General features: G+C 34.5%; 1 protein-coding gene across 1 annotated transcript; it reads right to left on the bottom strand.

Moving 5' to 3' along the window:
• Positions 1 to 15,400: 15,400 nt before the first annotated feature.
• On the bottom strand, positions 15,401 to 21,407 carry LOC137709357 (uncharacterized). Its single transcript, XM_068448446.1, has 7 exons — positions 20,795 to 21,407; positions 20,074 to 20,559; positions 19,830 to 19,979; positions 19,092 to 19,208; positions 17,138 to 17,185; positions 16,556 to 17,040; positions 15,401 to 16,153 (listed from the first exon to the last, which is right to left on the bottom strand). The coding sequence occupies exons 1-7, from the start codon at positions 20,928 to 20,930 to the stop codon at positions 15,536 to 15,538; spliced, it is 2,040 nt and encodes a 679-aa protein (XP_068304547.1). The 5' UTR covers positions 20,931 to 21,407; the 3' UTR covers positions 15,401 to 15,535.
• Positions 21,408 to 23,097: the final 1,690 nt, after the last annotated feature.

The following is a 23,097-nucleotide window of genomic DNA, read 5'->3' as shown; positions in this document are numbered from 1 at the left end:
TTGCACTCCTCACTACGTTGTAAGTTCGACTGACTCATTTTATAAGAATTGTTTCAATTTATGTTTACGGTTTCCATTTAGTGTAATCCCGCTGCTCAGTTTCTTTTCAGAATTGATTTCTATTCCAATTTCGCAATGTTTATATTTTTCACCATGTTGGAAGTTTTAGGGTCTATGATTTTCATTTTTAGTGATGAATGTCCATTTATAGCTATTATTTTTTTAATTTAGATCATTCAAGTATGAAGCATTGGTGATGGAAATAAATTTGTTGCAATGAATTACAACTCATAAACAAACGTTTCCTGATGTGGTAAAATGGTTTTACCAAGTCTTTTTCCTTATAGGTAATAAATCATCTATTATATATAATAAGGACTGAATTTGTTTCCTTCATAAACAATTTCTGAAATTCTTTTTCTGTTTCTCTAATAATTTCAGTCAACGATGCTAAGCAAAATGAAAACAAGCCCATCAGATTAAGGAAGTCCAATCCTACTTATTGTTCCTTATTGTAGATAGTGTTGTAAGTACATTTTCCACATGTATGTAAATAGTATGGCATATCATATATACATTTAAAACTTTCTACATGTTTTGTACAGTTTGAAAACCCGCAGCACCGCGCGGGCACTCTTGCTAGTATATACTAAAACTCAAATTCCCAACACTGTTTATTAATAGTGATTTGACGAATTTACCCTTCCAGCTGTTACCATCTTTAGCCTTTTTCCCTAGGTTGCACAGTAAATTTACTAATTTTCCCTTGATGTACGTGTTGGTCATCGTGGCTTTTTTGTTTGTTTCCAGAAAAAAGCTTTTTCATTTGTCCCCTGACGCCTGAAATTGAAACAATGACCTGCATTCATCCAAATCAACCCTACAATCCCGAAACCAAAATCCATCCAAATCGTTCCAATCTTCAACCTTAAATGGAAATCATAGAGTATCGTGAATGGCTCACCTTCCCTATCTCAAAAAATGAAAACATCTCAGAAACTTAGCCTTCCCTCTCACAGCTAAATCCCGTTCGGATTCGAGGAAAATTTTGAAACCCAAAAAAAGCTTGGGTTTCCTGGTGAGTTCTCCCATTTTAGGAAAAATTGATGGATTTGGTTTCGTGAATTTTCTTTGTGGTCTCTGCATCTATATAAACCCACGGTCTTTAATTTTTATACCTCAAGTCTCCAACACAAATTCAATTCCTTTTAAGCAATTTTCATGATTTTGTTGAATTCTTCGTCTAATTAGTAATTGGGGTTTTTATTTTGTGCATTTTTAAGTGAATTTGTTTATGGGTTTTGATGTTTGTGAAACCAAGGATTGGGTACTTTTGAGCAAAGCTTTCAAGGATGCAGGTTAGCTAAGAGCATCCGATCATTCCTCAAGGATGCATATGAGAAGGTGGTAGCAGAAGCAGAGGTGAGCAATACTTACCCATGTGTTAATATTTGAATATACATTTTAATTTAAGTTTACATATAAACCTTAAAAAATTACCAAATGCAATGGACGGTTGGGGGGCCAAGAATTCACGGTTTAGTTTCCATCTAAGATTTTTGGGTTGTGGCTGGATTTTTGGCTGATTTCCAGCCCGTTTTGGTCGTGGCCTGTCATCAAATCGCTGAATAGATGTTATTCAGCTAAGGTGTATTTTATGATGGTTGTCTTTCAATTTTTATTTTGGATTTTTCCTAATTTGGATAAAACTCTTAACGATTTCATTTTGCTATCAGTATATACATGCTTATTCAGAATCAAATGACACAACTTTACGTTTACAATTATATATTGTTTCTAATAGCTTATATAATTTTTTCTTCGTTTTCCTGTAACATGATCTAATGATATTCTATATAATTGGACAAACTGTTATCGACCAGTTAATGCCAATTTAAACACTTCTAATAAGTTATTACTACATTTATTATCTCGAATTTCAACATCAAATGTATATTTTTTTTTTCACTTCAAACATTTCTTTAATTATCAATAATCGTTTTGATGTATTATATACTCACACTCATAAAAGCAGTTATCATCTTATGCATAATTCTCCACCACAAATTTATATCAATATTAGAACAATTCTAACCTCAATTTATAGTTACTGCAGTATATTCTATGTGCACATCATTTTCTTCTTCAATTTTTGCTGTTTTTTGTTCTCCGAGTTTTACATGTTACCGGTGTTCACAACTAAAATCAATTACACAGACTTGACTACAGGTAAGCCGCAAATTACATCACTTTCTGCCAACACTCTGCTTCTTTTCTTATTATATTTTCTGTCTTTAAATAGCATGAACATACTAAAAATCTGTTAATTACAAACTATCCATTACAAGTTTGCATTGACTGTTTTCTTCTTTTATGTCCAGTAGTTTTAAGACCCGCAGCAACGCGCGGGCACTATTGCTAGTTAGATATACTAAAACCCAGTTGGGTTCCGGTATTGTTCATTAATAGTGTTAGGACGGAAATGCCCTTCAATTGCTCTTGGAGTTCTGTTTTTGTTCTCCTTTGCATAGGGAAAGGACGACTTTGCCCTTGCTTGGCACGCTTCCTTCATCGTTGGCCTTTCCTATTTGAGTTTTCTGCTTTCAGGAACAATTTGTATGGGTTGTACATTTTTAAGAATTGTAGCTAATTTGAAATTTAATATATAGTTGATAGAAGTTTTATTTTTAATATGAAGTTTGCTTAAAATTGTTTGTTTTTTCATTGACATATGGTGGGAATTATTTTTATATAATTTTTTTAATTATTATTAATTAAAAACTGACACAAATTTTTTTATTATTATTAATATATTTGCTATCTCTTATGGACGACATGTATCGAGATGTTATGTAATGTCGATTAAAATCGAGAGTAGTTTGAGTATTTTATTTACTTAACTGGTACGTGATGTTGGTTAGGATCGACAATAGGTTTGATATTTTAATTCTTTAATTGTTGCTTGAGGTCGGTTAGGACCGCCATCATGTCAGAATTCAACGTCGCTTCTAACCAACGTAAGTTTAGATATCACTTTTAACCGACGGTGTTGTTCTTTTTTATTTTATATTACTTTGCTTCTTGGTGGCGGATTAAGAGGACTAACGGACGTCAATACCCTTTTCGTAACGCTAGCAACGGTGTCGGTTTTCTAATCCGACATTGCATCATTTAATGTTAGATTTTTACCAAAAATCCGACAATAATTGGGGTTTCTTGTCGGTTTTTCCACAGCCAGTGATAGCCTCTTTTGTAGTAGTGTGTGAATCAAGGTTGTTTCCAAGCTCAACCGAGAAGAATGGAAGGTTGTGGGTGAAATAAGGTGAAATCCGAGAAAACCCTATTCTATTTCGGTTTTAAAGGGTACTATAATCTGCCCATTTTGTTTATGTTTTGTGGTTTAAGAATTTTGCTAATTCAATGTGGCCATACTTAAATTGCATTGCATGACTCTAGCTAACATTCTATAGATCTACTGATATTATGAATACAACTCTAGCAAATATGGAATAAATATGTTCATATATTTTTGTAGTAGCATTGGCATGGCATTAACATAAACCAATTGGATTGCAGACATTTAACTTGCAGACATATAACATAAACCAATTTGATCACTTGCTCACTTTCATTTTTTTCCTTGTTGATGGGAGGAAGAGGTTTTATGCGTATACCCATCAAGATAAGAATACAAGCCCAATCATTAATTCAATGAAATATTCTTCTCAACCAAAATTTTTATGTTAAGTTGTGTTTGTGTGAAACTCGTTATTTTAATGAGTTGTGTCATATCAAACCAGTTAAACTCCGCAAGCCTAATGAGTTGAAAATTTTAAGCCCAAATCCAACCTGTTGTACCCATTGAGCTCTCTGTAGGAGAGAGAGCCTTTCCAATCTTAGATCAAATGTCTTAACATTTTTTAAAACTAAACTTTTTATTATTTTTTGGGTTCCCGTGGCTTACAATTCAACATAAATGAGTCTCATGCATGATTAAGTTGTTTTTATTTTTGAGGGAGAGAGAGAGAGGGAGGAGACAGAGAACGTGGAGATGACATGTGGGGTGAGGGAAGTGAAAAAACAGTAAAAGAAAATTTTTGTTGTGGAAACAAAAACATGAACACAAAATGAAAAAAAAAAAATGATAGAAGAAGACAGAGATACCATATTTTTCTACAGGGGAATTGAAGTTATTGAGGGATAAGTTCAACTCCTATAATTAAGGAATTCGTTCAACTAGTAATCCTATAGTTAATGGATTTTGTGCATTTACATATTTATAATCTTAGTTGTATATTAATATTGGTACGAAAATAAAAGTATGATGATGTGTAATTCTCGATATTGGACCAATTTCACGTATGTAGACTAATACTAATAGTGATTTACAAAATTGGACTTATATCAAGCTTTATCTTTTAAAAAGAAAAAAAAATACAATGAGAAAATTAAAAGCAATTATGTACTAACCATAATAGATCAATTTTTCCCATAAACTGAGCAGCCTTCTGCTTTTGAATGGAAAACGGTTACTAGCAAATGTTGTTAAGGGGATATTCCTGTCGTGGTCTATAGCAAATGGTCAATTTTAGGTAACATTGAATCAAAATCCCACTCAGTATCTATATATAATACAAGCATGAAAAGAAAACATTGTAAATATGTATATAGACAAAAATTGTTTAACAAAAAAAAAAAATCAAACGGGGAAAAGTACCAAATCTTTAAAGACAAAAACCGTCAGAAATAAGTTGAGTGGTATCCATAACTTTTATCATTTCAGGTGGAGTGAGGGAATAGAAATAAAGAGCCATTCTTTCCCCCTTTGCGTTCTCTTGGGCAGACAGAACTAGAGGCTTCCTATTCCACCACGGCATAGAAGTAGGTATAATAGTAAGTAAATTGTGGTTCTTTTTAACCATGCATTCAGCTACTTCAACCATTTTTGGAAACAAAGTTATCAAATAATAAAGAGCTGTGCAACCAAGAGAGTCTTGTATTTCCAAGTCTTCATTTGCCATTAACTCCACCAACTGTTGTATAATGCGCAAGCTGCACCTCTTCCTGATTGCGTAGTGAAGAGCTGTACCATCCCATTGAACTCTTGCACTTCCTGGTTGGGGATGTTGGCGAAGAAAGTTGATCGCATTATCCCAATCATTAGACTTGACATTTTTCACGAAAGTTTCTTGGATATGGTTGGCATTGCTCTCAAGAGTCACCAGTCTCAACGCTCTCATCTCTCTCATCGTGTCCTGTATGCCATGTTGTTAGTTGCTAAATTTCCCATACTTGCATCAAAATAATTAATTAATACAATTCACGGAAAATATAAATAAATAAAAAAATAATAATAATATAAGAGGGAGATTCAACTCCTAATTAATATCACCGATAATAAACCTAAATGTTTATCATTAATTACTATTAAATAGATTATGTACAAAAAATATTAATTTGTAAGGATACCTCTAGTGACATTGAGACATTCTTTCAATGCCGATTCTGGCGTGTTTAGATACGCTTCACCAATTGGCTTTTTTGTTGAAAATAAAAATTTTGATTTATCATTCAATTCTTAATTTTCTTTGTCCTTTCCCTTCCTATATGCAAATGCCTATGCTTACGTGCGAAATAATTACAAAATATTCCTCAACAACTTTTCATCTATGTACGTACCACTTTCATCTGATGCTCCTCCAGCTCGCTTCAAATTAAGTGAGAAAGTCCTCCATGTTGCTTCAGCCGAGTTTCTGTACTCGATTAATGGATAAGTACCATCTCCGCAAGAATTCTGGATTGCATATAAGCCCTTGGCATCCTTCTTCTTCCAAGCCTTATGTTCTTCTGCTTCAGGAGGTTCCTTAACGGTGCCTTCGACGACGTCCCAAAGATTTTCGGCCAAAAAGTAGGTCTTCATCCGAAAACTCTAATTCTTATAGTTAAGAATTTTAAGAACAACTTTAGTTGTCATATTCAACCTGCCCATTTATTCAACGAGATTTTATGTTAATCGAGCATATATGAAAGAAAAAAAATAAAACAAAGTCAGTTTGTCTAACACCACTAAAGGAGGTCTAGTGCCATAGTGGAAATCAAAGCACCCAAGTGGCCCTCCTCATCCAAATTTGAGGCTGACTTTTCTCCTCAAAACCCCACCTAACTATTGATAACAAAATGACCCTACTGATCTATATAAATGCTAAGAATAAGAGAACAAATCATAGTATGTGTGTTTATATATCGAACAGAAGGCAATCAACAAGATCCAGGAACGAAAACAAACCAAAGTCCCAATTTGACAAGGAAGAACCTGCAATCCAAAATATGAACAATGTTTAAAATATAAGTCTCCAAAATGGTTACAAGATTTGGAAGATGAAAAGAGAGAATGAAATCAAATGAGAGAAGTGGAGAGAAATTTATAGAAACTCTAAAGAATCTCATTCTGATGTGAGATGAGAAATTTAACAACACTTAAGACAAGTAAGAACATCATTCTCACAAAAAAAAAAGACCAAAGTAAAGTATAAAATCGGGTAAGGCTTCAATGCTATGTATCATTCAATGTTACGGGTGTTTCAGCAGTTAGCTTTGATTTCCACAACTATTTAGATCTTTTATTTTAATCTCAGCATTTCACTTTCTTTATCTTTCCTTTTTTTGGTCTACTTGCACTCTTATCTTTTCTCTTTTTACAAATTCTTTTTTTTACAAGAAACGATAAGTTGATATTTCATTTAGAGTAATGCTAGGGAGAACAAACTTCTAAACCAAATTTTGTAAACCAAATGATGTGGATGTTGATAATTGGATTATTACTTAAGTGTTGATTAACGTGCTTATTTCATATTCGTGACACATCATTTGGTTTAAAAATTTAGTATTCCTATCATTATCCTTTTATTTAACATTGCAAACTAATACAAAGGTGCTGATTGGGGACAATGCTCCATTGACAAGAAAAATGATCTAGTGTGAATTTTCTCAGATAAGGGAACCCTAGTAAACCCCTAAACGGTTACCACATGTACCAAAATGACACACGCCACTATACTGATCTGTTGCAAAACGATTGACATAACAAATTTCTATTATTGACCACAAGTAATTGTCGAACAGCGAAGCGCCACCCATACCACAAAACGATAGACGCAACATATTTGTATCAGTGACTACAAGTCATTGCCAAATAATGAGGCCACATAAAGTCATCGAAAAGGAGTGATACCACGTAAATTTATCGTTGGTTGACGAGATCATATAACTCATCGCTCAAAGCTAAAACTACATCCGGCCAATGTTGAAGAGAAATCCAACAGGCGAGACAACGAAACTCAACTACGTCATGAAGGAAATCACTTGTCGGCTCATTCCAATGTAGGAGTAGGACACTCCAGCCAAAGCTACTTGCAATGTCAAGCTCAAGTGGATCTGCAACGTCCACGAGCTAAGTTTGAAAACTCCAAAAACATATAAAAATACAAAAATTGCTCACCATCCCCGAATTTAATAAAATAAAAAAATAACTAGAAAATTATATTCCATGTGAAATTGATGGTAGATGTGTGAAAGATATGATATACATCTACATACAGCCTTCTTGAACACATTTGATAAGTGGAGTGTTCTTTGCTCCTCCCATCATGCATACAGCTGGTTTGATTTTCTTATTTTCAGTAAGAGCATCTCTAATAATGTAGGCAATTGAATAGACCAACTCATTTTGATGAGTCATGTAGGTCAAAATTAACTTCAATGGTATAGACAATTGCACTGGCGGAGCCAAGTACAAGGCTCCCCTAGATTACAGCATAGGGAGTGTTTTGAATCTTTAAGCTTCAAAATATTAATCTTTTAGGGTATTTTATGATTTTAATTGTCATATTTCACTTAGCAAATGAAAATTTTGAATCTTAAGGCTACTTTTAAGGAAAATAAGAGTTAATAAATGTTAAATAAACTCATCACTTAAATCAATATTATAATTTAATAGTAATAAATTAAAACTTCCATCCACAATGGGCTAGCAATAATGTGGTTTAAATTCATCTTCGGCGAAAATCGAACTTAACACATATCACGTACAAGTAAAGAGGAATACCACTAGACCGTATCACTAAGTGGTAGTATAAATTTCTTACTTCAAATTATTACTTTCAAGTTATATAACTTCATATATGCAACAAATGAATTTGATTTTACAGTAATAATTTTAACTTAGACCACCCACCGAACAATTCATGGCTACGCTATTGGGCAATTGATGCCTACTCCTCAAAAGTAGGCAATATTTTCTATTTTCACCCACAATATTTAGCTTTTCGCACATCACTCTATATTTATGGTGGTCGAATTGAATAAGTCAAATGAAAATAACAATAAGGATTAAACAAACATGTGAGAGGCTAAGACAAGTGTTTATAATTTCTTTATTTTTTACTACACTACAAGTAGGGAAATCGGGCCCACAACACTTATTATAAGCCCAAACCTTTTTGGTCACCGTGTGTTTAAAATCTATTTTAATTACTATGTTTTTTATTTAGTCAAAATGGTCATTGTATTCGGAAAAGGATGGGATTCTAGGAATTTCGCGATTGTGACCATTCATTATACATCGTGCGGTCAATTTTCGTTAAGTACTATTTATATTTAATTTTAAATTTTAAATTTTGAAATGATTTCTGTGACATCCCACATTGCCCAAGGGAAGTGGTCCCGCCCGGGCCGGGATATGACAATTTGGTATCAGAGCCTAACCCTGGCCGTGGTGTGCCGACGAGGACGTCGGGCCCCTAAGGGGGGTGGATTGTGACATCCCACATCGCCCAAGGGAGTGATCCTTAAATGTATATTCCTATCCCTACCTAGCACGAGGCCTTTTGGGAGCTCATTGGCTTCGAGTTTCGTAGGAACTCCGAAGTTAAGCGAGAAGGGGGCTAGAGCAATCCCATGATGGGTGACCCACTGGAAAGTTGCTCGTGAGTTCCCAAAAACAAAACCGTGAGGGAATGGTAAGCCCAAAGAGGACAATATCGTGCTACAGTAGTGGAGTCGGGCCTGGGAAGTGATCCGCCCCGGACCGGGATATGACAATTTCTGACCACACGATGTACGATGAACGATCACGATCACGGAATCTCTAGGATCCCCAGAAAAAAGATCCGGCAATGATCCTTTTCTATTGTGTTTTCCAACCTTTACAATCTGAGTCGCTTTCTATTAAAAATCAATTAAAAAATACTAACAATTTAAAAATCTATTTCAATTAATATATTTACTTACATATTAAAAATGAATTAAAAAATACTAATAATTTTTTACAAAGTGTGTAAGATTAGGCTAGTAAAAATTGAATGAAAGGGAACACACAAAGCCACCAGTTTCCTTCCTAGAAAGCAAAAGTAGAGTTTGCAATTTAAATATATAGCGTATGTGTCCATGTTCCGAGCATACTAATTTTTTTTTTTTTAATTTAGATCATAAAACGCATTCACAACAAATAAAATAACCAGGATAATTGAAAAGTGAAAAAGTCAAAAGTAGCAAAACTAAAGCAAAGTGCGCAGAGTTAGTTATATTTGAAGGAACTCAGTAACCCGTTATATCGAACAACTCCAACAAAAGCAAATTCTTTTTTAAGGCAGCTCATTGGCTCCACCAAATCCCAAACAAAACCTGGACACCAAGGAAAGAAGCCATATGAATGAATTCACAGGTCCCACAACTCAGGGAACAAAAAAAAAAAAAAAAAAAAATAGAGGACAAAACATCGACCAGAAGACTGTAAAAGCACATACATCCCTTCGAACGGAAGAATCGCACCACGTTGGCATCTCTTGATTCTAAAGCACATATTGATAAGATTTTTACTATCTACAAAAGTAGAGATAAAAACATATGAAATACTTACAAGAATACAAAGATGTCGTAGTATAAATGCTCATGCAAGGTTGTTTCCCTCAAAGACTGTTTGAATAATTTATGTAGAAACAATTCCTAATTAAATACTTAGAATTAAAAATTGAGAAAAGGGATTTTAGACTTGAGTAATATTAAAAATGAATTTTAATTAAAAACAAATATGACAAACGAAAAGAGTTTTAAATATCAATTTATAAAAGCACAAGGTTTCTACCATCACCTAGCAATCCTATGTATTTTTATCAATTACTTATGATCTACACATGCCACTTTGAAGGTTAGGTTTTCCTAATTTATATTCTACTTGGAACCTCCAACATAGAACATATATTTAACATGCAATCTGTCCGGACATTCGGATCAAATCTGAACATGAAAGACTCATTATACTTTATGAAAACCCTTTGAAAAACTATACAACCCTTAAGACGTGGTGTTCATCTTAAGTGAAATTACAATTATTAATTACAAGAAGCCAACATCAATTTCAGGGAACCTTCCGACCAAAACTGCATCAAATTACTTTTCTAAAGATCCTAATGGTGATTAGGCATTAAGACAATTAGATAGTTTTAATCACGGTGATCAATAATTCAAAGTATGCATGCAATCAATCATAAACAATTAAATAAAAATTACATATTCATGCTAAGGCTCAAAGTTTCGCCCTAGCAAAATGAATTAGTTACGTATATTCATAATTGAAATCATAGAAAATATTATTAAGACTAAAAGGAATGAAAACACCTTAAAGTAGAAAATCTTCAAGAACCCTTGCAAAGTTCTTTGTCTCCAAAGTTTCAAAAAAGCCAGCGTCCAAAAGACTAAGTACAGCAAAACAATATATTTGCTAAGCTCTCGCACAGACCGTAAGACATAGGTCTCTTATTCCAACTAGGAAACTAAATAATAATAAAATAACTTAGAAAATAAAGTCCTAATTAAACTAGGAGAAACTGCGCAGAAATTATCCAGCCACGTTTTAGCCTCAAATCTCCTCAAAATCCGGCCCATAATAGCTTGTTTTGAAGACCAGGACGTTCTGAACACATCTCCAGAAGGTCACGAACCCATCCGATATCATCTTAGGCTCCAAAAACGCAAGTCAAGCCCAAAACGTCACTATTCCAGCACCGCGCATCACTCATTTATTTTCTTGCTAGAAAATAACCGATTGGTAGAAAAATCTGATATTTTGATACGATTAGGCTAAGTGACTCACGATCGTCCCCCAACTGGAATTACTCCAAAATTCGTCAATTTGGCCATGTTTTGCTCCAGAAGAAATCGAAAGGCCTATACAAAATATTAATTAAAATATACTAAAAATAAGGTAAAATATATAATGTGAAATTGACTCATCACATGCCTTCAAACTGAAGAATCGCACCACGTTGAGTTATGATGATGCTATGAATTCTGCGATTAATTGAAGAGTAATTAATCGACGATGACTCAACTTATAAGTTAAACCTTGTTCTACTTCTCATTCTGCCAACTGCCATGCCTTCTATACCTTTGGCGTTGAAACCCTACTTCCGTGGCCAAATACTTCGTCGTAAAAGGTGTTTTTCCTTGCAGTGGAATTGCTTCTCTGCCCATCTTCCCTGCAATACCGCGGCACATTACTAGACTTCTGTAACTTTCCCATGTCAGAAAGATTTCCCTGGCCCACATCTCCTTGGATCAAATTAATTACCATATTTCGGCAAACAAATCAAGCTTGTGGTATAACTGAACATATCGAGTGGTATAACATTGCAATTCCCATTCGAAGTTCCAACTGGAACAATTCTAATGTTTCCCTTCCACGGTTTAGAAAGAAAAAGAAAACATTACTTTCGAATTTGGAGTAGTACCCTTTGAAGTATACGATGAAATTGAGATTCCATCATAAAATCAATTGGCAATATAGGGAGTAGCACAAGATCATATAAGCACATAGCAAACCTTGTCCCTCAACAATGTGGGACACACCCCCGCATGTGTGGCAGATTTTTAAGCCTACACATGGACAACAACTAGGTGACGTGGAGAGCGTGTGGCTGTTTGGCTTCACACGAGGACAACCTGCTCTGATACTATGATGAAATTGAGGTTCCACCATAAAACCAATTCGCAATATGGGGAGTAGCCCAAGATCATATAAGCACATAACAAACCTTGTTCCTCACTAATATGAGACAACTCTCAACAGTATATGCCATGCTCCCAAGCACCTACGACAGATCGCGCAGAGTACCCACGATAAAAAGAGGAGTACGAAAATTTTTATCACACTAGGACTCACCTTGATGTGTATGCTGTAATCTTTTCCCCACGAGTTTCTTCGTATCATATATAATAACTCTTCAACAGCCATATATCAATTTGGTTATCTTTTGTTACTGAAGAAACATGTTGGATGGTTAATGATCCTTTCCGAAAGTATGAAGTTTTTTTATGTTGTATATATGTTAACAATTTGTGATAAAATTATATATGCTAATAAATAACAAATGCAAATAGGAAATTAACAGAGTATGAACAACGAAATAATGTTGAATAGAAATATTGAAGATCAAGGCTTGCGTACCGTAATGTCCTTGAAACAGCATTTTCGTCTCTACTTAGTGCTTGAAATTCTACGGAAGTCTGCTTCACCAGAATTCAACAATCAAGTCAAAATTCTAGCACCAGAAAAATTGACTTCTGGCGAATTTCTATGTGGTTCTCTCAGTAAGGATGTTTTGAATTATAGAAGAAGAATTGTATTTCTATGTTCTAAATGTCATGCAGATGGATGTATATATAATATGATTATGCCTATTCGCAACAGGTATGAGGAAGGGATGCATCTGTTGAGAGACATCTTCTCAGAGGGGTGTATCCTTTTTGCATTTTTTTCACTCTTCAGACTTCATCTAAAAAGATGAGTCTGTTGGTAAAAATTAATTAATTAACTAAATTCGAAAAAAAATAATTAGTTAAATCCGAAAATAATGAATTAATTTAATTATTAGAGGCCAAGACCTATCTTTTGATAATTAATTATATGTATTAATTACCAATTAATTAGTACACCCCAAAGTCCAACCCCAAGGGTGAGCCCAATTTTAGTCTCCAAGGCCTATCACTCCAATCACTTTTTATAAGGGACAAAGCCTTATAAAGTGAGAAAACCTTTTGGGAATGACCAATGTAGGACAAAGAAATTTCTACTCAAAATTTCCAACATTTCATGCATTTCCAAGATCAGAAGAGAAAGCAATCATGATCAGCCAATGCATTTTCCGTATTCAGAAACATAACTCTTAAGCAATAAGAATTAAGCAAGTCTGTCTATGGTCCTCAGCGTCTCCCTAGTCCTACGTGAAGGAGATAGGAATTAAGCAAGTCTATCTATTGTGGATACTAAATGAAGGAAACAAGATCGAACAAATTCACACGGAGAACCCACGAACAAGGAGAAGTATGATATAAGTGGAGGGAGAAATATATTTTTCAATGTCCATTACTTATGTTATGAAATGCATTGGGCACGCTGAAAAAATCTCTTCCTTTTGAGAATGACACGTCCCTCCTCAGCGGAGGTGCATGGCTTTTGAAATTCCCACAAGGTAATTCTCATAAGGTGAATGCATGTGATATTTACACGCATTGGTTAATGTATTATGTATGGTTGAATGCTTAGTTAGGTGGTGCATGCAGTCTGCAGACACTGAAATTGTAAGTTGGTAGAGAATTCTACCAAGGAATTTTAAATGTCTTCCTAGGTCCAATTATGGATGGTGGTTAATACATGTATTGTGGTAATTGTGGGGAGAGGCTTTTCAGCGTATTTAAAATATGAGCTAATACACTACGTTTTATAATGCATTCATCGTTGTCAATGTTGATAACATTTGTAGAAAGATTTCTCTTGTTCCAATACTTTTTAAGCTACTAACATGTAAATCGTCTTCTCAAAGTTAAACATTTTTTGATGTACATGTATTTTCAAAAATATGATGTCTTTGGTCTTGGTCTTGTCACGCGATGAATTACCATGTCCTCTGGTATTTTAATAGTTATGACTCGGCGGTGCCTTCTATTGCCCTCTGTTTGTATGCATGTATAGCTTAGTTTTGTTAATCTCTACTTGCTGGGTTACGTTTTTCCCTGCTTGAGATAACAACTGCCAAGGGTGGAAGCTTGCAAATGCTTCCTTTATTGGAGAGGAAATTAAATTAGTGGATTAGTTGATTATCCCTTTTCTCTCTCTAGCAAAAAACTTCAGCAGAATCCCTAAACCTGCCGCCGGCCTCTGGCTTCTGCTTGGGGTCGGTGGCAGATAACTTTTCAAGCTTGTTTCCCCACCTCCCCCCCCCCCCCCCCCCTCTCCTTCCTCATCTCTATCCTTCCCTTCCTACCTATCTCCTGCGATGGCCCCCTTTCCCGTCCTCAACCTGGGGTTCAACACACCTTCTTCGGAAGGAGTGGATGGGGCACCATCTATAGGCCTTTTGTCTTTCCCCGCACCTGCGGTTGCCCCATTCCCCGCCATGGAACGGTGGAGCTACCCACCATCTACGGGTGGTGTGGATGAAGTATTATCTCCGGGTTCTTAGCCCATGTCTCATGGTAATCTGATTTGGAGCCTTTGGGCTATGATTTGGGGCCCTGTGCTCAAGATCTTCCAAAACTTCGAATTAAATTCCAAATTTGGTGGATCTCACCTCACCACTTGTTTGGTGCTTCTTTCATGCTTCTCTCCGGTCAAAGGCAACTATATGTTGTTACCCCTACAAAGGTCCGGTATCTCTTTAGAATGGTGTTTGCACCACCTAACCTTTTTTTATTACGGCTTGGTTCTGGGCATTTAGATGCCTTTTGTGTGCTTGGTATCGACTGAGGGCTAGAATTGTGGCATTCATTATTGGTGTGGTTTCATTAGATCTGAAGATTTGGCACTTTTTCCCTAACATAGTGACTACGATGGGTTCGAGCCACGCATCTTGCGGTGGTGTCTGCACCGTTTCAGCCTCGTATACGGCTAGCGAAGTTCTGTTTAGGATTTTTAGGTTTTTTTATGAGGTCACTTTTGGGCCTCTACAATTAGGCATTAGCTTTTGGGCTCCTATGTAATTTTTTGCTTTTGGTATAGATAGGAACCTTTACTCATGCATTTTATGCATATATGCTGTCCTATTTGTACCGATCCTTTTTTTGGCTGTTTTATTTATTGCTTTTAACTGCGAAGTCTTTCTAGTTTGTCCTTCTGGACTTTGTTATAAAAAATTCCCTTTGACCAAAAAAAAGAGATAGCATTGATGTACTTTTCCTCCTTTTGAGGTTGCTTTGAATTCATTTTATCAAGCAAAAACTAGAGCCTATATAGAGCTTGTCTTAGTAACTAATTCAAAATAGAAATTCACCAAAAAAGAAAACTCAAAAATATAAATTGAAGTTGAAATTTTCTTTAAGAATAGAAAGCTCATACATAATTGTCAAATATAAAGTACATACATAATTGTCAAATAGAAAGCAAATACATAATTGGCCAAATAAAAAGCGCATATATTGGCTTCTATGTACAAGCTTCTTAAAAAGTAGCAAATCCAAACCCAACTAAGGATAACATAGGAATTCAAAACAAATTTTTCTGCTTCCTATTAAATACTCCCTGTCCAAAAGTAGAAATGGATAACTCAAGAAGCAATGGAAATTGCATCCGTATGAATGAGATAACTGGAACACTGGCAAGCAAAATGCTTGGAATAACAATTGATGATTTCCCTTCAAGCATAATGTAAAGGCCACAAGAAAAGACAATCATCATGGTAGCGAAAGATAAAAAGAGGGTGAAAAGGCCAATTATCATTTTTATGGGCAAGGATTTGTAAAAATCATCCTCAGAATAACGTGATGTGAGAATGCCCAAAAACATGATAACCGAGGTTGTTGAAGAAAAGAGCGAGATTGCATCTGAAACTATAAAAGTTGTGAATACCCTATTAGTTAAGAATGTAGGAAGATCTGTCTTTTCATCATTCTTATCATTTTCACCAGGAACTTTGAATGCTGCAGCAAACATTATGGTGATAATAAGAGCACCTACAACTGTACAAGCAGTTGCTGTTTCCTTCATTGACTTTTCTGCCTCTTTCCCCAATTCTTTGTGATTCTCCTTGAATATTTTTCGTGGTGTCTTATTATCTTTGTTTACAGATTCGCAATCCTTGGGTTCTGCAATGCTCTCCACCTCCTGCATTTTTGGAGATCAAATTATTTAAGGATGTGACTTTGAAATCTTTATCTCTTCATATAAATCCTTGAACTTTTGTCGTTTGAGACACCACATAACCTAAAATCAATAGTTAAGCACGTAGGATGATAGTATATTACATGGTTAAATAATAATGCTTTCCTTTTTAATTTCAAAATTTTCTTGTTATGATTGTGCATGTCAACAAACTTTTTGTTTTGATTTTTTACTTTTAAAGAGAAGTAACCTCTACATTCTCTCTTTTTCTTTTTCTTTTTTTTTTTGAAATTGAATAAATAAAATAACAAAAATATGTGAATGAGTAGGAGAAAATGATAGTAAATTTGTAGCTACAAAATATATATAAACAATACATAGGGGAAATACTTCATAAATAGTCACCTTGAACCATTGTAGTTCTCTTTGCATTTGCAAAGTTGCACCTTGAATGTGATCAATTTGTGACGATGGAGTAATCATTGCTACCGTATGTAGCATGTTATTGCCGAGGTTATCTACTTTCTCCACTTCTTCTTTTAGTTCATCAGAATGAAGGCCAGATTCGGATTTATTAAGGCCATCTTTATCTGGTCTTCGGAGAAACTCACATATAATATTATAAACATTGTAGCGGCGACATTCAGCGGCAATTTGGAATAGGCTCTGAATTTTTTGGTTCCTAACTTCAAGTACGGGATATGAGGAATATCTAAAAAAATGAGTAATATACTCCACATGCCCTCGTTCTGTTGCCACGCATAGTGCTTCTTCTAATTTCCTTTCTTGATAATAATTCATATCTTCTTTCCTCACTGCTTTGCACATGAGAGGTAAAAACTGTTGGACCCGCTCATGCACCAATTTCATCTGGTATATACGATCGATTCCTAAGTTTATTAAAAGAAAAAATCATTTAAAAATAATATTGACCATTAATAAAATTATCATAAATCAATCAACAATGTAAATGTGCATATGGCCCACCCAAAATTTTGTGGAGATTCGCCACTAGCTTTAGGAATAAACCCATTCCTGCAATACAAGTCAAATTTGATGAGAAACAAAACAAAAACATTTTATTTAGAGACGTTTTGATATAGACGTCTCGTTTTTAAATGTTATAGACCAAATATCTATCCTTTTTGCAAATTTGATTAAACATTTTCCCTACAATTTTGGTACTTTAATTTTATTTCATTAGAAGTCTATTCACGTTAGCATTCCTTTTTTTTCCTCTTATTTTTATGCCTATCTTATTATGATGATTTATTTTTTATTAAAATATTTATTTTAGTAAATTAAATAGAATGTAACAAAACTCGTTGTTAGGTATGTTTGGTTATATGGATACGTTTGATTATAATGGTACATTTAGTTACCTGGTACAGTTGAATTTTTGGTACATTTATTTTCAAAACATAAGTTTTATTACTTTTTGTCCTAATAATGAGGAATTACTTTAATTAATTTTTTTTTATATAGAAAGAGTCGTTAACAATGTAAACGTTTAAATTACTTTAACTGATTATTTTTTTTTATAGAAAGAGTCATTAATCAACGGACAATAGCCTTTTTGTTAATTCAAAATTATATGATTTATCGTTATTATTTAACATTATCTACAATAATAAGGATTTATCTCCTATCAACTAAAGTTGTTCCATAGACTTATCTACCAAAAAGCATGACTATCTAGAGCATTTTGTATGAATCAAACATATTTTTAAACATTCCAAAAAGATAAATATTCATTTTAACATAGTTTATAATTGGGTACATTTTAATTCGGGCTTGGTACGTTTTTATTTAATGTTGGTACGTTTCCATTTGGCGTGGGTGTACATTCAGATTTGAAAAGTTTAAATTTTAAGACTTAAATATAGTTGAAATTATTTAAAATATATAGCAGATATTTAAATGTAAATTAATTTCAATTAATCTGAAATAGTTCAAGCCTGAGTATCTTAATCAAATATTTCAAAAGCTTAATCAAAAACTCAAAAAACATAAATGTTTAGTCTACAAAAGTCTAAAATGAGGCATCTAATTCTAATTTTCTATTTTACAAAATAGAGGTGACTATTGATCAAAGTACTTTAATTAAATTTTAAAAAATATAGATATTTAATCTAAATGATATAGAAAAACTATAGGTGATTCTAATTTTCTCCTTATTTTTCTACCGTTAGTTGAATTTTACCTTAAGCTGTCAGTTTAATTACTTTTACTTTTCATTTGCATTTTAATTTATTTCCCTTCCTTTCCTTTTCTTTTTGCCTATCTTCCTCTTCCCTCCCGTACCTCTCACTCCTCTTCTCTTCCCTTTCAAGCTGCTTCAGCAACCCAGCAAAGACAAACAGCGCCGCCGGCCACCGGTCATCAACGACCGTCAAATTATACCTTCACAATCCTCTTTCCTTCCTCTTTTCAAACTCTAAGGTAGTTTCTACAAATTCGTAACCGAAATTCCTCAGTTTCAGATCTAAGAAACGGTGACCGCAGGACTTCCGGCCAAACCTGTCGGAATTGGAGCTCGACCCAAGAGATAAAAATTATCAACTCCTCGTGGGCTGTCCTCCAGTGTAAGTGCTTTCCCAAAATCAAAGCTTTAAGTTTTGGGATCGATTTCTATATATGGAATTTTAATTCCATTTTGTGTATGCATGTGGAAGATTGGAGAGGAGGAAGGTGAATCAAGGTTGTTTCCAACTCGACCGAGAAGAGTGGAAGGTTGTGGCTGAAATTAAGGTGAAACCCTTATTCTATTTCGGTTTCAAAGGGTACTGTAATCTGCACATTTTTTTTTTTTTATGTTTTGTGTGTTTAAGTATTTTGCTTAACATTCTATTGATCTACTGATATCATGAATACAAACCTATGTAGTAGCATTGGCATGGCATTAACAAAAACAAAATTGGATTGCAGACATGTAAATTACCTGAGAAAATGAGATGATGACTCTGATCACTCTGCTCACTTTCATGTTGACTCTGATCACTCTGCTCACTTTCATGTTTTTCCTCGTTGATGAGAGGAAGGGGTTTTATGCGTATAGCTATCAAGATAAGAATACAAGCCCAATCATTAATTCAATGAAATATTATTTTCATGTTAAATTGTGTTTGTCGTGTTTGGTTTATTTAGTGTGAAATCCGTTATTTTAATAAATTGTGTCATATCAAACTAATTAAGGTCCGTCAGCTTAATGAGTTTAAAAATTTTAACCCAAACCCAACCAGTTTGTACCCATTGAGCTCTCTGTCGGAGTGAGAGCCTTTCCAACCTTTTTTAAAAACTAATCTTTATATTATTTTTTGGTCCCCGTGGCTCTCAATTCAACATAAGTAGGTCTCATGAATGATCAAATTGTCTTTATTTTTTGAGGGAGAGGGAGGGAGGAGAGAGAGAACGTGGAGATGACATGTGGGTGAGCGAAGTGAAAAAACAGTAAAAAGAAATTTTTTGTTGTAGAAGCAGAAACATGAACGCAAAATGAAAAAAAAAAAAAAACAACTGATAAAGTTGATCGCAAAATATTAAATTATGAAGGGATTTTGTGCATTTACATATTTATGATCTTAGTGGTATATTGATATTGGTACGAAAATATAAATATGATAATGTTTAATTCTAGACAAAAATACAATGAGAAAACAAAAAGTAATTATGTACTAACCATAATAGATCAAGTTTTCCCATAAACTGAGCGGCCTTCCGCTTTTGAATGCAAAACGGTTACTTGCCAATGTTGCTAAGGGCATATTCTCTTTGTGGTCCATAGCCATGGCCAATTTTGGGTAACGTTGAATCAAATCCCACACAATATCTATATATAATACAAGCATGAAAAGAAAACATTGTAAGTAGGTACATAGACAAAATTTTTAACAAAAAAAGAATTAGAAGGGGAAAAGTTGTACCAAATCTTTGGAGACGAAAACCATCAGAAATAAGTTGAGCGGCATCAATAACTCTTATTGTTTCGGGTGGAGTAAGGGAATAGAGATAGCGAGCCGTTCCATCTCCTTTTGCGTACCCTTGGGCCAGCACAACTGGAGCCTCCTCCCTATACTTAAGCGGAAAAATAGTAAGTAAATTGTGGTTCTTTTTAACCATGCATTCAGCTACTTCAACCCTTTCTGGAAACAGGAATATCAAAATATAAAGAGCTGTGTAACCGGTATCGTCTGGTATTTCCAAGTGTTCCATTGCCATTAACTCCACCAACTGTTGTATAATGCCCACGCTGCACTTCTGCATGATTGCGTAGTGAAGAGCCGTACCACCCAATGAAACTCTATAACTTCCTGCCTGGGGATGTAGGCGAAGAAAGTTGATGGCATTATCCCAATCCTTAGACTTGACATATTTCACGAAAGTTTCTTGGATCTCATCATGTCCTGCTCCTGCATCCCATGTTTCTTAATTGCTAAATTTCCCATACTGGCATCAAAATAATTAATACAATAATCCTAGATTGGAAAATATAACAAAATTATGTACTATATATATCTAAGGGAGACTCCACCCCAAATTAATAGCAACGAGGTCTATCGGTGATGCTAGTGGCATAAATTACTATTAAATAGAATTATAAACAGATATTAATTTGTGAGGATCAAGGTGTATGCATATATATACCTTCTGTGCGCCCTTCTTCCAATGAAGCCTCTGGCGTAGTATCATCATCAATCAGAGTCGAAGTTGAATACGCTTCACCAACTAACGTGTATACTGAAAATGAAAATCTTGATGTTAAGATGACAGATGTTATCATTCAATTCTTAATTTTCTTTTTTCTTTTCTCTTCACGCAAATGCCTATGTGTGTGAAAATATTCCTCGTCAAATAAGAATGTAGAATCATAGATCACCTACAAGGTACAACCGGAAAACCATTGCCATATGTTTATCAGCTTTTCTTTTTGGTTTCCTTCAATTGCTCATGTATGTACGTACCTTTTTCATTTGAGGGTTCACCCAACATATTTGACAAAGCATCCCATGCTTCTTCGGCCGTGGTGTAGTCCTTGATAAGTTCACAAGTATCATCCCCGCAAGAATTTTGGATTGCATATAAGGCCTTGGCATCCTTCTTATTCCAAGCCTTAAGTCCTTCTCCTCCATGAGGTTTATTAACCGTGCCTTCGACGATGCCCCAAAGATCTTCGGACTTAAAGTAGGTCGTCATCCGAAAACTCCAATCCTCATAATTCTTATAGTTAAGAACTGTAGGAACAACTGTAGTTGTCATATTCAACCTGCCCATTTATTCAACGAGATTTTATGTTAATCAAGCATATGTGAAAGGAAAAAAAAATAAAACAAAGTCAGTTGGTCTAACACCACTTGAGGAGGGCTAGTGCCACAGTGGAAATCAAGCACCCTTATGGCCCTCCTCATCCAAATTCGAGGCTCCCTTTTCTCCTCAAAACCCCACCTAACTATTGACAAAAAAATGACACTACTAATCTACGGTGCATGCACACGGGAGAAAGCCACCGTATCCCGTATCTGACACGTTGAGGATACGAATGCGTATGGATACGTGCTCGATACGTATCGGAGTGAAGTGATACATTTAGGACTCGTATTGTCAAGATACAAATATCCTATTTTTTGGATACGTTTCAAACTAAAATAGGAGGATAATTAGAAAAAAAATAATAATAATAATCACAATAAATTCGCATAGATGCGTGATTAATTGAAGTCAGCTAACTGAAATCATTCTAAAATCGGAGGATAATTAGAAAAAAATAAAATTCGGATTTACCTCTCGAATATCAAAAATCACTCTGCTTGAGTGGTGAGCCTTCGTTTTCACTTTGCTAATAGTTTCGAATCCGATGCTTTCCTGATCCTACTCCTCAGCTTTACTGATTCAATGACTCCATAGTCCATTCGAAGCCTTAAATAGTGATTCTAAAAGCTTAATCTGATTCTAGTATTATAATATTACAATAATATATTATAATATCCATACCCCTACACCATAGTCTATTCGAAGCCTTTTGCTTTTCTATTTTTAACTTTTTTTGTATTATTATAATATTATTGTATTTTGCATATTATAATATATTATTATGTAATGGTATGGATATTTTTTTACTTTTTCAAGTTTTAAGACTAATTGCTTGTTGGACGGACTATCTTTCTAACTGTTGAGAAAAACTTGTGTGGGGTTTGGCTTGCCATTGGATTTCGCTGAATGACACTACAATCCACTCAAAATGCGTCGCGTGGTAAGTCTTAAATATAATCTTTTATCATTCTTTTACATTTAAAATTTTTATAATGATTTTTTAACTAATTAATATATTATATATATTAATGTTATGTTTCCTTTTTTATTTCCCCTATTTTTGTTTCTTTCTTTAAAAAAAAATAAAAAATCTGCACCCATTCCAATTTTATCATGGAAAGCAATCAAGAATCTGTAAGTTTCTTTTCTTTCCTTATACAATAATTGCTTTGATCATGTGATATAAATAACCCACGATGGAAGGAGGAGATGCACAAAGTTTGTTTAATCATTTCAAGGAAAGGCAAGCAAAGGATTCCAAATTTTTCTATTCGATACAAGTGGACCACCTGAATCGGATGACAAATCCTTTTTGGAGAGATGACAGGTCTTAGACTATGATTGCTTTGAAGATGCTTTATGCTTTGATACTACATTTCAAACTAACAAGTACAATTTGATTTGCACTGTATCTGCTGTATTTGTCACATGATCAAAGCAACTATTCTATAAAGAAAGAGAAGAAACTTACAGATTTTTGGTTGCTTTCCATGATAAAATTGAGTGGGTGCAGAACTATTTTTTTTTTTTTTTAAGAAAGAAAGAAATGAAACAAGGAAAGAAAGAAAGGGGAAGGAGTACTGAAACCCAAGGCCTACGGCAAAACAAAGTTTTTTTTTTGTTGTGGGGGGGGGGGGTGG

The sequence above is a fragment of the Pyrus communis genome, chromosome 11, assembly GCF_963583255.1.
Source record: "Pyrus communis chromosome 11, drPyrComm1.1, whole genome shotgun sequence".
In the NCBI taxonomy this organism is placed as follows: Eukaryota; Viridiplantae; Streptophyta; class Magnoliopsida; order Rosales; family Rosaceae; genus Pyrus; species Pyrus communis.
This window is presented reverse-complemented; position numbering and strand designations above follow the sequence as displayed.